This window comes from Notamacropus eugenii, chromosome 1, assembly GCF_028372415.1.
Source record: "Notamacropus eugenii isolate mMacEug1 chromosome 1, mMacEug1.pri_v2, whole genome shotgun sequence".
NCBI classification, from domain to species: domain Eukaryota; kingdom Metazoa; phylum Chordata; class Mammalia; order Diprotodontia; family Macropodidae; genus Notamacropus; species Notamacropus eugenii.
Window position 1 is genome coordinate 217,349,246 of NC_092872.1, and position 16,611 is coordinate 217,365,856.

Here is a 16,611-nt window from a genome sequence, read left to right on the forward strand (position 1 = left end):
ACCCCTTGTCAAATGTATATTGATTTAAGTTATAGACTTAGGAAAATGAGGAAAATTTTCAATTAAGTCAAATAAAACTAATACTCTTGTTGCTTTTCCAGAGGCAGTATATGGTTACAGAGGACAGAAGCAAAGAAAAATTATTTTAACAGTAGAACAGGTTCAAGAGCAACATTTTACTCTTGTATTGTGGGGTCCTGGAGCTTCTTGGTACTCAGAGATTCAAAGGAAAAGGGGTAATGTACCAGACTTTTTTTAAAAAACTTAATAACATTACTATTTGAATGATTAATGCTCCTGATGTGAGTTAAAGAGGAACACAAGGTTCAGAATGCATCAGATATTCTATAAATATGCTCTATTTCTTTATTTTAATTTTAAAGCAGAAAATAATTGTGTCCTAAAAATGCTCTTTATTTAGAAATGTTGATAAAATAAAAACATTTATAGGACATACAACAGCGTAGTGCTATTTATCTTTTTTTTAGTGAGGTTTATTCAACCTCCAAATTATGTCCTTTAAAGTGTTTAAATATTGAGACTATGTCTCTGTATTCAGGTTCAGTGTGCTAAAAATATAAACTATTGGGTGTATGTCTTTATGTTCTGTGACAACATGCTACTATGGCTGTAAGTTAAGCTTTTTTAGAGTGCATGCCTTAACTTTTAAAAAATTAATTCTAAATTTACAGGAAAAAATGAATATTTTCTCATATAAAGTAGAACAGAAAAAGGAATATATATGAAATTGTGAGTTTCTAGTATGTATTATATACATTCTATTACATATTGCTTTTGCTTTTTAAAAAGTAAATAATAAATTTAACTGTTTACTTTCACAGCTATTCTGTGCATTTTGAGTGCTTTTGTGACCTTTCTTTCTTTATTTTTTTGGGGGTAGGACCCCTATCACTAGATCCCTTCCTCCGCCCTCCCTAGTCCTTTCTCCCTATAATCCTTCTAATAAGTAAACATAGTTAAGCAAAAGAAATCTACATGTTGGCCATGTCCATTTTGCACGTATGTCTCATTCTGCACCATACCTCTTTTGACTTTTGGGGGGGGCACCTTACCCCTTGGTCGGTGGATAGCGTGCTTTATCATCAGTCCTCTGGGATCATTGTTGATCATTGCATTGGTCAGGATTCAGAGTTTTTCATCTTTTCAGTATTGTCTCCTGACTCTCCTCACTTCACTCTGCATCATTTCATACAAGTGTTCCCAGGTTTCTATGAAACTGTTTCTTTCATCTTTTCTTGTTGCTCAGTAATAATCCATTACATCCATGTTCCATAATTTTTTCAGCCACTCTCCACTTGATAGAGAATCAGTTTCCAGGTCTTTGCTACCACAGAGAGAACTTCTGTAAATATTTTTATATATATAAATCATCTTATTCTCCCTTTGATCTCTTTGGTATGTAGACCTAGTAGTGGTATTCCTGAGTCAAAGGGTGTATCCATAGTTTAGTGACTTTGGGGGCCTAGTTCAAAATTGCTTTCCAGAGTGGCTGACCTAGTTCCACAGTTCCACCAAGAATGTACCTGTATGCCTGTGTATTTCCTCTTTGAAGCTACCAGGACAATTTTAAAAGTTTTCCATGCGCAAAGCCAGTGATTTTCAACCTGTCGTCATGTTTAAAATAAGAACTATATTTTCAGTTCTGGCATGAATGAATTATATTAAAAACAAATCATACTTCATTGATATTAACAGCAGTGCTTTTTTTCCCATTTACTTCTGGTGAAGCTTTTCTGCTTTATATTAAGTAGGAATGGTCAGTACAGATGACCTGTCTCTTCCTTTAGCTTACTGAAGTGACCTCTGGCCTGAGAGTTTACAAACCATTGTATCATTCAACTGTCCTTCCTGAAAAAGGTTAATGACTATCTCCAAATAATAAACTTACACCCAATTGAGTAGTTACACAAAAATAAGGCTCTGGCCCGTCTTCTTTTAATGATTAATAGGAAATACCTAGAATGTTAGATATGCAATTTAATTATTTTTATGTTGAGATCACATGTTCATGGTATATCAATGAGAGTTGTTTGCCAGTTGTGAAATCAGACAAATATCTGCCCCTGGTAGACAGGCCCTGACCATTTGATCCTAACCTCAAAGCCCAGACCATGACTTTAATGGTTGCTCCCAAAATGTGAGTCATCACATAGCCAGGTCACAGAGCAGATAACCCACATGCTGGATATTCTTTTAAGGGTAACAAGGGTTAGCATTATTTGTCTTCAAAGCTCTCTCTAGAGGAGGATTTGTACGCTATTTAGTTTAATAGTTAAAAAATAATCAGACAGCTGAAATGCAAATATTGTCCCAGTATTCATTTAATAAGTATTTATGAAGTGCCTACTATACAAGACATTGTGCTCGTATCATGTAGTTTTAATCTTTAACAGATTCGAGAGAGCTTCCTGCCTGAGCAGTTCTGTTTTCCTCTGTTCTGGGACTTCACTGTGAAGATGTTTCCATTTTAGGAATTTCTTAAAACTGTTCTTCTCACTTCCTAGCAGTGTGACCCTGGGCAGGTCACTTAACCCTGATTGCCTCCCCTCTCCCCCATATCCTGGCTCTGCTACTTAAGTTAAAAACAAAAAAACAACAACTCTCTTCTGTTTTACTTCAAGAATACAACTCCCATTCATATATAGTATCAAGTTTCATTGTTGATTAGAAAAAAGTAGAAGAGCTGATTGGTTTTTTTTCAGGTCACAACACTAAGCTCAATCTCATTCTGCCATTTTACAAGCTACAAGCGCTTGCTTAGCAGCTGAGGGACAATCTTTAGAAGCATATTTGAAAAGTGAATAAAAATCCATATAAAACAAATATTCAAATAGTTTCCATAGGAACACAGATAAGTGTGACCCCATCTCTTAGTCTTCCATATTGTTGCATTTTTGTTTGCGTTATTGTTGCAACTCTATTCTTAAAACATTTAACTCTAGCAGGAATTAAGTTAATGGTCCCTCAAAATGCTCTAAATTCAAACTAAACTTGCAATTAATGGCTACAAACAGCATCTATACATTAATACTAGCTGAAGTACAAGTTGTTGAGTGATGTTCCATTCCACTTTCCCAAGCACAAGATAATGGCAAAGTGTTGATATCTTGATCCTCTACTTCTGCCGGAAAACCTTGGTTCTTGATTTGTTGCATGCATTGCCATGCTGGCCCAGACATCACATAATAGATAGTAGGTGTCTGGAATCCATTGAAAGTAGAAGCAGCAGCAACAGTATAAGCACCCATGTTTTCAAAGAGCATCCAGTCTCCCACATGCATTTCTGGTAAATCACAGCATTCAACAATTTGATCAAGGCCGTCATATGTTGGTCCCCATATGCTGTAAGAGTAATACTTGTCATCTGGTTTGGGTCTCTTTTGTAGAATAGGTTTAACATGAGCATGATCAAACAGGATACAATTAAATGATCCATATACTCCGACATTTACATAGTACATAAAGGTTTGGTCATTTGCATCATCTTCATCATCAGAACCTGTCTGTTCCTTCAATACAAGTTTTTTGCCAGTGATGTTAACTGCAAGCGTGAAAGCTGAGGCAACATAGTATCTGCCTGGTTCAGCTATGATTCTCACTCCAGAGGCAGAAGGAAAATACTTGTCCAATGCTGGATTGATTACACTCGAGATCTCTTCAAATTTAAGCTTTATATCTTCAGAACCAGGAAAGCTACCACCAATATCAAGAAGATACATGTTGAAACCAAACTCCACCCCCATGTCAAAGACACATCGAGCATCAGACACTGCTTGGACGAAGGTTTCTGGATCAGTACAACCACTTCCCACATGGACACTGACTCCAATAACATCAATATTCAGTTCCTTTGCTCGCTCAAGAAGCAGCCTACAAATTTTGAGAGTGGCACCAAATTTAACACTTGGACAACAGACAGCTTTGGAGTCATCAGTGGCTATCCTCAAAACCAGCTTTGCTTTTGGATGAGCTCTGGCAACGTTCATTAGCTCTACTTCACTATCAAAAGTCATCATTTGTACTCCATTGTTGGCAGCATACTTAATTTGTGACACTTGTTTGCATGGATTTGCATAGATTATCCTCTCTGGAGGCACCCCAAGACTTTGTACTAACTGTATTTCAGTCTTGCTAGCACAATCAAATCCTGCTCCTAAAGCAGCAAGTATCTTCACTTCAGCTTTGCTGTCATTACATTTAACAGCATCAAAAGGAGGTACTTGAGGAAGAGCTTTGTACCATCTCAGATGTTTCTTTAGGATGTCACCAAGGTCAGCAACGTAGAAGGCATCTTTATCATCATCAGAAGAAACTTCATTAATTTTCTGGTCCAGAATATCCTTAGCAGTAAAGCCTTCATCAAGGAAACTGAAGTTAAATTCACCATTGCTAAAGTTGTTCATGGTTTTGTGGTACTCCTCTAAAGTGCAACAAAATGGACAACTAAGAGATGGAATTTAAAGACAGGCTATTTCCAGCTTTGCACCGAAAGTGGTTCTCCAGGAAGACAAAATCCTGTGAAATACAAGGCTACGATTGTGCCTTCGGTGCAACCGTTGCAATGGACCTTCTCTTAAGGGGCATGGACTGAGTGGGCAGACCCCATGGAGATGCTCCGGATGAAGGGAATTTGATGGCTACGACGCCTTCCCCCCAACCTCCACCCCCATTCAACCTCCTCCTGCCCAGCTGGAGGAGCCACACTGAGCCACTGGCCCGAGGTGGCACTAGAGCTGGTGGCAGAGGAGCTAGCGGCGGTGGAGGCTGAAGGGATCTGATGAGCTGATTGTTTAGAAAGGAAAAAGGATCCTTTTCAGAATATGCTATTGCCATTTGGCATTGACAACCTGATGTGCCTTAGAACTAATATTTGTGGCAAATACATGCACCACATTGTCACAAAGTCAATATAAATGAGTTCTTTTGCAGAGCTATAGGAATAAACATAAACTTAAGTTTTTGGGTTTTAACTGCCATGCCAAATGAATATCTTACTTTTGTAATGTTGAAGAATGAGTGCAGAGCAGCTCAGATGAGGCTAACAAAGATACTACATGTGGTAGAAAAAACATTGCACTTGTTATCAAAATACCTGCATTTGACTCTCAGCTCTGAGATTTCCCAGTTGTGTGACTATGGACAGTTCACTGAATCTCTCAAAGCCTCCATTTTCCTTATCTTTAAAATGAGGATAGTATTGATAATTATACTGCGTACACCATAAGATTGTGAGGAAAGTGCTTTATGCAGCTTGAAGTGCTGTGAAAAGTGTTGTTACAGTTTAGTAGCTAGAATTTAACTATGCTTAACTCCAAATCACAGAAACTAAGCATCAAAAGGGGCCTCAAAGTCCCTCTGGTACCTCAACAAGTTCTAATTGTTAGGAAGCTTTTCCTTGCATCAAGCCCATGCTTTCCTCTTTGTAATTTCCATGTCTTGTTCCCAGTGCTATATAACCAGTCGAACCCCACAGCCACCTGATGGCCCTTCAGATATTTGAAATGAACTATCATGTCCACAAAGAAATCTTTCCTTCTTTAGGCTAAATATCCTCTGTTTCTTCGACCAGTCCCACTATGGCATTAATTAAGCCCCATCAGCATCATGGCTGCCCTGTTCTGAATCCTCTCTGGCTTATCAGGGTCATCTTTGAAAAGGAGCATTCAGATTTGAACGTAGTACTCCACAGTTGTCTGACCCCAACAAAGGATAGCAAGACTATTGCCAATTTAGTCCTGGATTCTGCACCCTCTTAATGTTGGCCAAGTTCATATTAGGTTTTTTGGATGCCTAGATCACATTTTTTTATTCATACAAAGCTTGAAATTCATTATCATCTCTAGATAATTTTATTGCTATCTAGTCAAGCCTCTCCAGATCTTGTTCTTGTGAAATTGATTATTTTTTGCCAAATTGCAGAGCTTATATATATCCCTGTCAACTTTTCTCTCATTTGAGGCAGCATATGTAAGTGGACAAAGTTTGAATTTGAACTCAGAGGACTTGGATTCAAATTCCATCTCTGCCACTTTTTTTTTTGTGAGCTTGGGCAAGTTCCTCATTCTCATTGCAGGCCTCAGGTTTCTTTTCTATCAAAAGACGGTAGACTAGAAGACTTCTGACATCCCTTCTAGCTATAAATCCTTGATCCTGAGTCCTTCCAGGGTTTTCTTAAAACCATCCCCAATTAGATTTTCAGTCCCATTTAAGATAAGAACTATGTCCCACTAAACTGATTGTTGAGTAAAATAAGATTGTTGTTGTTGTTGTGAAACACTTACTGGTATACTGCTTTTAGGTTATACCTCTGTCTGTTCCAGCAAAAAGTACGTAGGATTACTGAAAAAGACTAATAATGAATTAACAGAAAATATTCAAACTATTTTCTTGAAGGTGCAATAACTAACTGTTCATTCTTCTTAGATGTGAACTTCAATGGAAATGTAGTATGATCTCATTACTGTGTCTGAATACAAAGCACTCTTAGCGTCTGCAATGTAAAGTTGACATTCATTTGCATTTCTGAAAGTGTAAGATATTTTTAGGTTGACTTTAGTGACTCATCCTTATACCTAATGAGAAAGTTAAAGTTAAAACATTGAGATGAGGCAGAACATTTCTTTTTTTTAAATGGGTGAATATTGACTTGTAAAGAAATCAATGAAACATTTACTCATGGTTTTATAATTCCCATTTATTTATTATAACAACAATAGCAACAATAATAGTTGACTTTGATAGAATACTTCTGAATTTGTAAAGGCCACTGTGCCTTCTAATTTGGTTGCCTGAGTTAATACATATACATACTTGCATACATATATATCTATGTATACACACACACACACACACTGCATGACTATCATTTTCAAACAGTTATAATAAGGTTATAACACTATAATATTTTCTTTTTTAAAATTTAATTAATTAATTTTTGTTTTTGGCATTCATCTCCACAAGCTTTTGAGTTCCAAATTTTCTCCCCTCCACCCACCCCAAGACAGCATGCATTCTGATTACCCCTTCTCCCAATCTACCCTCCCTTCTATTACACTCCTCCCTTTTCTTATCCCCACCACCTCTGTTTTCTTGTAGGGCAAGACTATAATAATATTTTCAAACAGATACAAACGCAAATACCAAAAAATTTATAAAATAATGGATAATACGAATTCTCTACTGATCATACCACAGTCGTTTGATGATTAAAATGTTCTAGATTCATTCTAAGTCAAATAAGAGAATTTATTATAAATCCTGAAGAAAAAATCCTGTAGAAATATGTAGGATCACTGTTTTAGAACTGGAGGAGACCTTAGAGATCATATGGTCAAGCACCTTCCTTTTACAGATGAGGAAAATGAGACTCACAAAGGTGAAATGACTTGCCCAAGGTCCCACATGAGTACATAGTAGAGTTGAAATGTGAACCCAGGGCTCTTTCCACTGACCTGCAGCACCTTATTTAAATATTTCCAAGGCTCTGAGATCCTGGTATTGTTCATCCTCTCTCCAGCAGTGCGGCTGCCAAACCATCTATGCCTTCCCAACCTCTGTGACTTTTCTCCATGTCCTCCCATAAATCCTTCACCAAGATTCCACTCAAAGTACTGAATAACTTCTAAATCTCTTCATTCATTCATTCATTCATTGAACAAAGATTTACTGTGCACCTTCTATGTATTATTTTTTTTCGTGTGTGTGTGTGTGTGAGAGAGAGAGAGAGAGAGAGAGAGAGAGAGAGAGAGAGAGAGAGAGAGAGAGGAGGGACAGGGAGAGAAACCCTCCTTTATCAGTTTTCACTAAGGTTTATCTGATTCCATTCCCCATCTCTTCCTTCATGTTTACATGCTTCTCTTGTACACCCCAGTTTTAAGAAATAACAAATTCTACTGCCTTCTTCCTTTTTTATGCTGACATGTTCCTCTTTTTACTCTCCTTTTCTCTTGCCTAACCCTAACATCCAAATCTTTTTTTTTTTAATTTAACCTCCTCAGTATCATTTGAAGATCCTAAAGTTCTGAAAGGACACTTGTTTCTTCCTTACCCACTAGAACACTAGTATTTCATCACCCTTCAGCTGCTTCCCATTGTTTAAATAAATGAACCTTTCTAGATTTATCTTGAATATTATGTATTTCAGAATACCAACTCAAAAATCCCTTATTCTGGTCCATTTTTTTCCCTTGCAAGATTATACTCAACCTTTTGGGTTAAGTTGTGCTCAGTTGTAAGCCTTTGTCTTTCTCCTTTTGGACAATTGTATTCCAAGATCTCTTCTCATTTATAATGTTATGCAACAATGACTGTGGTTCCTTGGTACTTTAACTAATTCTTTCTGGATGCTCATAATAAGAGACCTTGCCCAGGTCAATGAAACAAACTCAAGAAATAAGACAAAAATAGTTTATTATATATAGCACACCAAGGCACCAAGCAGTTGGAATGCAGCCAGACCCAATCTCAAACTGCACACTGTTTTTATAGACAAGAGTAAACAACTTCCATGTAACTTGGTACACATATGATCAGGGAATGGGTTCTGTGCCAGCTCAGTGTTTTCCACGTCTAAGCATGCATGTGCAAGAGTAAATTTCCATACCACCATCTCCTGCAGATTGGCTACACTCATACCCAATGGAAGAACCACTCAGGCTGACTTTGCACAATCCCCTCTGATGCTGGCCATGCTCATGGTGCAGCACCAGAATGAGACCTCTGTCATTTCTCTATTTTTAACTGCATCTTTCTACCCTTGGCCACCTGGAGTTTTGGATTTTGTTTGAGGATAAGGGAGGTACACAATGGGAGGCAGTACAGCAGGCCTATGATGATGAAAAATAGGAGACCCACAAATAAACCTTTCATCCAGGAGCATCAGGAAGCCAGGGGGTTAGCCACCCACCAAAGTGAAAAAAATGAATGCATGGCAGATTATAGGTGACAGATTAGGTCCTAATCATCAAGTTCATACAAACAGGTGGCCAAGGGCCACTGATTGATATTAGGGTCCAGGGTCTGATCAGGGGTTGCTCCTTCTGTTGGACTGAAGTCAGTCACAGCAGACTTCACATGGGAGTGATGTTTCCAGATCATCCATTCAGCAACCTTGATGGCAGTATGACTGGTCAGTGGAACTTAGAAAGTTTCATTCCAGGAGGACTGGAAATTAGGTGCCTTCCTGAAGTATTGGATCCACACATTGTCTCCTGGTTCTTCCAGAGGCAAAGTTTGCACCAAGGCTGCCTCCTTCCAGACCTGTGAAAGAGGTCACCCAAGTTATTGGTCTGGCCTCTTCCATCTTTGGTTAGGACAGGGCTGCTACAGATTCCCACTTAGGGGATTCTGACGACTGCGGAACATTCTTAGCAGAGACCTCCATTCTTGCTGCTTCTGGACATAGATCCCTGAAGGTACATTTGTCTATATCTGGTCACACTGGGAGGCCAAGGACTTGTGTACCTGTTCTGACGCTGGCTTTGCTGGAAGCTCTCTTCCAAATTACCCATGGGCTTCTGGTTGCAATTCTTGAGTGGAAGTATTAACTTACTGTAGTTGCTCTTTGAATTTCCTGATCATTATTCATTCTAGTGTGAATTTGGGATGTTGCTGCAGTAGGTATGTGGGAACTGAGCAGTCTGCCCCCATTCCAGCAAGTAGCCATCTTGTCTTGTCTGTAAGCCCAGCAATACATCTTTGAAAGAACTTTTTTTTAAGCGAAGACACCTTACTTTGATGCCTAAATAAAGCATACAACATTTAATTCTTTAATGGATCTTTTTTATGTGTAGTGAAAAGAGCACTGGACTAGAACACAGAAAGCTTGGGCTCTAGTCTTGTCCCAGTTTCCTACCAGCCATGTAGCCTTAGGCAAGTGATGCTTGAGCCTTGGTTTCCTCATTTGCAAAATAGGGATTAGATTGCAGCCTAGCCTTTCTGACAAATTAGATTTTGTATTTAAAAGTACTTTGAAAACTTTGAAACAATTTTGAAAACTTTAAAGCATCATGCATATGTATAGTGATTTTCTTTCATTCCCAGATTCTTAAGTGTAACCACCTGAATTAAAGTGTTTAATAATGTTCTGATTCTAAATTGTTTTCCATATGTTGGCATTTTTTATTTTCTTGTCTTAAGATCATCTTTGGGAGTTTAAGTATCTCCTCACTCAGCATAATTCCACATTAGGAAATCTAGAATTGCACACGACCCCTTGGTCCTCCTGTGAGTGCCTCTTTGAGGATGACACGAGGGCAGTTGAATTTAAAGCAAAGTTCCAAAAAAGGGAAAGTCACCTCGTGAAGATCTCACATTTATCTGCCCTTCTGGAGGAGAAATGCTCAGGTAAGAGTGTACATGCACAGTATGTGACCTGTTAATGAAGGGGGTGCCCTCTCTGGCAATCAGCAGGGACTGACTGTGACTTGAGTAGGACTGCAGTTGAGCTGCTTTACAACAGTAGTCTTAGCTGAGCCCCAAGAGATTTGAATTTTATAGCTGGTAGACTGGGCATTTGGGATTAAGTTGTATTTAGTGGGACAGTACATTTCAAAATAACTGTTTTGTATAGCTTCAGCCACATAGGCCATTTTCCTGTAAATGTTAAATAAAAATGATAGCACTGATCACTGGAGAACCTTTTAGTGATTTAACCTGCTTTCTAAATACATAGAGGCATCATCCAGATACTGTTAGAGTTTTCAGATACATTTTAGTTTATTTGTTTAGCCATTTGAATACTAATATTCAAATTCATCATTTGTATGGTATGTGAAAATTCTCTCTTTTATAAAATGTATATAAGCACTTACTCCCTAAAATTCTCTTTTTAAATATATAATTCATCATCAGAAGCATGTTTAGGATCTCTTAATTGATTGTATTGCCCTTTGGAATTACTCCCTAACAAACAGAAATATACTGTAAAATACATGGACATGGGAAAACATTTTTGTTTTTCTCTGTCATTTACCTATTTTATTACATATTCAGATATTATATACAATTTAGATAACATGTGATATATATATATTATTTAGATGAGTTGGCATAGATATGGGCAGTTAAGACGTTCTCAGATCTTAAATGTGACTACCTATCACTGAAGCTATTTACTCTGAACTTTTCAGAAATATAAGAAAAATCTTCCTATAGTTATTATTCCAAATGTATTTAGAAAATAGGAGGTGAAAAATTGGAGAATATCTTTTAGTTTGCCTTGATATGATTTCATACTAACAAAAATATTTAATACTAACAAAAAGTGTTCATAATTTCTGTGTAATATGTGGTTAAAAACGAAAGAAACCAGACATATTTTGGCCTTAACACTGAAATTTAAATAACCTCATGGTTATTATACCTGTAATATAACTATTTTATTTATAGTTATAATAGTTACATTTATTATATATTTAGTTATATATTTATTCCATACTTATTTGTTTTAGATTTTATTATAAAAACTATAGTTATATTTTAATAACTTATTTTCTTTGCTGATTTTTCCTCTCATATTATCTTAGATTTTTTTCAAGATTTCGTAGGTGCTGCAAATAAAAAAGATTATTATAGTTGTATGAAAAAGAATGGGAGAATATGAAATTATCTGACATTCATAAGGAATTAAATGGTCTGGGTCTCAGTGGACTTCTTGATCTTATGTTACAATGCCCCCTTTTGGTCATCCAAAGGAACAGTTTAGAACTTACATCTTTTGGTACATCAGTAAATTTTCAGGGGCAACATTTTTAAAGTATAAAACTAGATAGGTGAGTTCAACATTTTCATGTTACTTTTCATCTGGTTTCTAGCTTTGTGCCATGGACTCTGGGATTAAAGAGTTGAACTCAAAGGGCTGGTAACTGGGAAGCCACCATGATCTTTTAAGACAACTTATGGGAGTGCAATAAATCTAATTTTCTACATATACTTTGTCTTCCATAGGAGTGGTACAAGTAGAAGCCCAGATATTAGCCTTAGTGTTTCCTGTTGCTGCCCGCAAGAGCCGGCAGCTCATCCTAGATGCCAGCTCTTCTCTGGAGGATATTCTGACACATCTCCCCACTATTACGTATTCAGGCTGTGGAAAATGTGGACTGGAACTAGAAACAGATGAGAACCAGATCTACAAGCAGTGTGTCAGCTGCTTACCTTTTACTATGATGAAATTGTACTACAGGTAAATAAAGCCAAAAACCAAGTTATCTAAAAAAAACCTACATTTAGAATGATGGGACTAGAAGTCACTAGTCCCTAGTACCAGTTTCTTATTTATATCTAACCAAAAACTGTAACTAATCTTCCAAGGCAGAAGAGATTCCCATCCGTTTCAGAAAGTAAAAATTAGAAGGTATAAAAATCATTAAAATAGTTACATGTGGAAAGAAGAGTAGATTAGTAGTTAAAATGAAATTTTTTTCTTTTCTCACTGCTGAGTTACTATAGGGAATATAAAACATCTTAGAATCTAATTTTTTTTTTATTTTCAGAATAAATAAAACAATATGTACCTTATAGAATATTGGTTAGCAATATAATGGCTATAGAACTTTGGTAGGTCTGACATAATTTTTTTTATCTGTATAGGTGAAATAACATCTCACTTTTTACTGCCTTTCCAATTTTATAAAAACCACTTATAAACTTTCAAGTTTATGCTTTCAAGGAGACTGCTATTTTGCTCCATGTCAGATCCTATTCCAGAAGTGGATTATCTGCAAATTATTTAGTATCAGATTCCTTTCTTTGTCTGCTCAGCACATAGTAAGTTCTTAATAAATGTTAGTTGATTGACTTACTCACTGACAAGTAAATATGGTTAAGTTTATATTAAATTTATATTATTTTAAATTAATTAATTAAATTTATATTAAATTGGACTGCTTTGGCCCTAAAAAGTTAAACAAAACTCCAAAAGATTGCTTCGGATAGGATTATCTCCAGTATTATGGGGCAACAGGATGCTAATTAATGAAAACATTTCTCTGCAGATAAATTACCCATTCAACTGTATACTTCCTGCTAGTGCCACTCTTGAGTAACTAAAGCCAGTATTATAATTTTCCAAGGAGACTGGGATTTCAGCTTGGAAACTGTGTTTCATTTTTCTCTCTTACTGCCTTATCAGAATAACATGGGTGTAGTTTTCCTGGAGGCACAGATTTTTCCTCTGTTGGCTCTTCCATAAGAACCAAAGGTAGATGTCAGATGACAGGGGCACTCTCAGCATGCTGAAATCAAATGTGGACCAAAAAGTGACATGTAATAGCATTAATTTTGCTGAAACTTTGCTCCAGTTTCAAAACTTCTTTTTTGACTTCTGACATGTCTCCTTTTCCAGGTCAGCTCTAATGACCGTGTCTGATGGCAGGAATGACGTTTGCATTCATGTAGGATCAGAAATGATACAGAAGATTCTTCTCAATATTCCACCTGATTGGTTAAGCAGAGTTGTAGGTATTGTATCAAATATTAAAATGCAAAAGTTCTTAGTGATCTGTGTATGTATAGGTCTCAGTAGAAAGTGGTGGATAAGTGAGATCTTTACTATAATCTGTTAACATGATCACATGCTTGATATGCTCAATATTTTTTAAATTGACAAAAAGCTTGAATTAAGTGTATGTTAAATGGGTCTCTTGTGATCTGAAAAGATTACTATACCTCCACACTTCCAGTTTATTTCAGTTAACTTCCTCACTGGTAAGATTGGTTCTCAGCAAAGGTGAAATGTCAGTGACGGGTGAAATTAAGACACTAATATTTAAAAACAAACAATATGGATTAATAGTCTCATGCTCTTTGGCTTCTGTTCCAGCATTTATGAAGGAGGAAAGTTTTACTGAATCACAGGAGTTATAAGTCAATAAGATTTAATCTTAAACTTTTATCAATGTATGAACTCAGTCCTTAGTTTTTAACTTAGACATAACCATTCTGGTCAGTGCTCAAACTCTACACTGCCAAAAGCAATGGCATGTCTGAGGCTGGAGAAGGCAGACACTGGGCCAGAGAGAGGCAGCCTCATGTATCAGGCTGTCTTCTGGGTGTGTGGCACCAAAGAGCCCTGCCCTGCCATGACATATGGGAAGCTAAAACACTTAGGGGAAGAGAGAATTCCAGGCATGGTAAATACATAAGCAAGGACAGGAAGCTGCAAATTAGAACCACTACGTGGAAATTATGAGGAAACTTGAGCAGTGAAAAGAGGGATGAACAAGCAGGATGGGACCAGGTTGGGATTGGCTTTAAAAATAAATCCAAGAAGCTTTAATTCTGTGCCCATCACAAGATGTACATTGTTGGCGCAGGGAATCACTGCCAGACTTCATTGATGGGTTGGTTAGTTTCCTCTAACTGTATTTTTTCCCCTTGTTTATTCTTTGGCATAAGAGATGACTCTTGGGTGCACTGAGATATATTTAAGAGTTAGGGTGACAATACAATATATTAATAGTTTGGTTTTTAAAAGAGAGAGAAAATTGTGTGGCAGGTCAGCAGTTTGGGATTATTTGGAGTGCTAGTATGTTCCCGAAAGGCAATCCAGCCAATCCCTTACTGTGGGCTGAACCTAACTCATTGGTCCATCCCTAGCACTTGTCCTGAAACAATCAGTGATCCATCTGTTTTTAATCTCAGTATTTCAGAATGCTTTCAGTCAGTATGAGTCCAGTCACTTAACATACAATGAGATTATTTTTAGTCACCTATTCTTAACATTTATTTAAACACAGAATTCTTTAGCTAACCCCAGTGGTACTTTTTAGATGTGAACACTTAAGAGTGTTTTCAGTTTCAGATTTAGGGTAATAGTAGTCAATAAATTCTTCCACATGTCACTCAGAGCTAGCAGTGGAATATACAAAACACACACCATAAGTGATACCATTTCTTCAGCAGGGATGGAGTGACTAGATTCCAGGGGCTGTCTCTTTGTTGTATCTAGAAAGAAGGTAAGGAATGCTCTGAGCAGCAGAGAAGAACAGGAGAGGAGGATTGTCAGTGCCACTAGAAAAGCTGTCATTATGGTTTCTTTCTTTCTTTTTTTTTTGACAGTCCCATCCTCGGGTATCACATATGGGATGGTTGCAGCAGACCTGTGCCACTCATTGCTAGTGAGCAGAGAAAGAGCCTACACACTGCAAATTCAGAGCCTTTTTATTCTAGATGAAAACAGCTACCCTTTGCAACAAGACTTCTATCTGCTAGATTTTCATACCAACTTTGAAGCTTGACTCTCTATAACCATATAAGTGATCAGAAGAACAAACTGATGGTAATTGGAGGAGAAATACAATGAAATTATTTTTTTTAATGAATTGAAGTAACTTTTTACCTTGAGTTTATGTCCAAAAAGCTCCCAAAAAATGTAACAAAGGAAATTGTGTGTGTTTGCAGGCTCCAGATATATTAACGGGAGCACATTCTTTTTGTTCTTAATAAAACTGTGTAGTCATTGAAAAAATAAATTATTTTTTCCATAGTCTCTCCCAATTTTCCTTCTGAAATGTAATCCTAACGATTGTCATGGTGTCACATTTCTGTGTGACATTTTTAGGTGTACACCAAGAGAACCCTGTGAAGTAGATGATCACACAGGTATTATCCTGACTTGATAAATGAAGAAACTGAGCTTCAAAGAGGGAAAGTGACTTATCCATGGCCACACAGCAAGTTTTGCATCCAGAATAGTTTTAAGATAATGGGCATTTACTCTACGGGTAGGAATTTTCTAAACAGTGAAAATTATATTGAAGGGAAAATGAAGACAGTGATGTTGAGAAGATTTGAGATACAGCCCTGGGGAGAAGAGGGAGCTTTTGATAGATGGCCTCTATTTCCTCTGCAAGGTATGAATGTTAGTGCTTTCCTGTTCTAAAATTACTTTAATTTCCTTTTCATATACTTTGTATTTACTTACCTATGTCTATGTTGTATCACCCCATCTACCCCATCCGTAGAACGGAAGTTCCTGGTTAGAGATTATTTAATTTTCTCCTTGTATTTGATTGGCTTATATGGAGTAGATTCTCATTCAGCAGATGCTTACTGAATGAATAAAAGGGCCTCTTTTGAGAAGGCAGCATAGAATAATGGATCGAAAACTAGCTAGCTTTGGAACTAGGACAACCAGGTTCAAGTCCCACTTCTGACCCCTACTGACTACATAACCCTAAGCAAGTCACTAAGCCTCTCAGTGCTCTAGGCAGTTTTCCAGAACTGTGAATAGTGGAAAAGGTGCTGACCTGTATTAGTGGAGGGAGTTTCCTCCTTCAGGAGTCTCTTCTACCAGTGGAATTATAGGTCCCATCCCTGTCTCTGTATAGTGAAAAAGAACAGAAGAGGTGGTTTGAACAGAGAAGGTTTAGTTCAGCCAATGCAGGGAATACAAGTCACTCAGGAAATTTAAAAGGATGCAGCAATGAAGATTCAGTTGAGCCCCCAAAGCCAATACCACCTTCCTGTCTTTCAGCAGATAGTGAGGTGCTGGCTTCCTACTGTGCCTTGAAGAATTAAGCCCATTCCTCTGAGCTCTTGTCACTTCCCCTCCTCCACACCTCAGCCCTCCTCTGTCTCTTTACCTGTCCT

General features: G+C 37.3%; 1 protein-coding gene and 1 pseudogene across 12 annotated transcripts in view; one reads left to right on the forward strand and one right to left on the reverse strand.

Annotated features, from left to right (window-relative positions):
• The window catches only part of SHLD2 (shieldin complex subunit 2), an 82,844-nt gene extending 67,339 nt beyond the window's left edge, over positions 1-15,505 (forward strand). For 9 of the 12 annotated variants that reach the window (XM_072627299.1, XM_072627291.1, XM_072627310.1 and 6 more), the window contains 5 exons: positions 102-236; positions 10,159-10,365; positions 11,968-12,202; positions 13,364-13,479; positions 15,079-15,505. In XM_072627299.1, the coding sequence (XP_072483400.1) occupies positions 102-236; positions 10,159-10,365; positions 11,968-12,202; positions 13,364-13,479; positions 15,079-15,257 (872 nt within the window). In that variant the 3' untranslated portion in view covers positions 15,258-15,505. Of the gene's footprint in view, positions 1-101; positions 237-10,158; positions 10,366-11,967; positions 12,203-12,609; positions 12,787-13,363; positions 13,480-15,078 lie in introns of those variants that run through there. The other 3 variants (XR_011971343.1, XM_072627318.1, XM_072627315.1) reach the window with 3 other exon arrangements.
• LOC140516353 (ornithine decarboxylase pseudogene) lies at positions 2,720-4,626 on the reverse strand (annotated as a pseudogene).
• Positions 15,506-16,611: the final 1,106 nt, after the last annotated feature.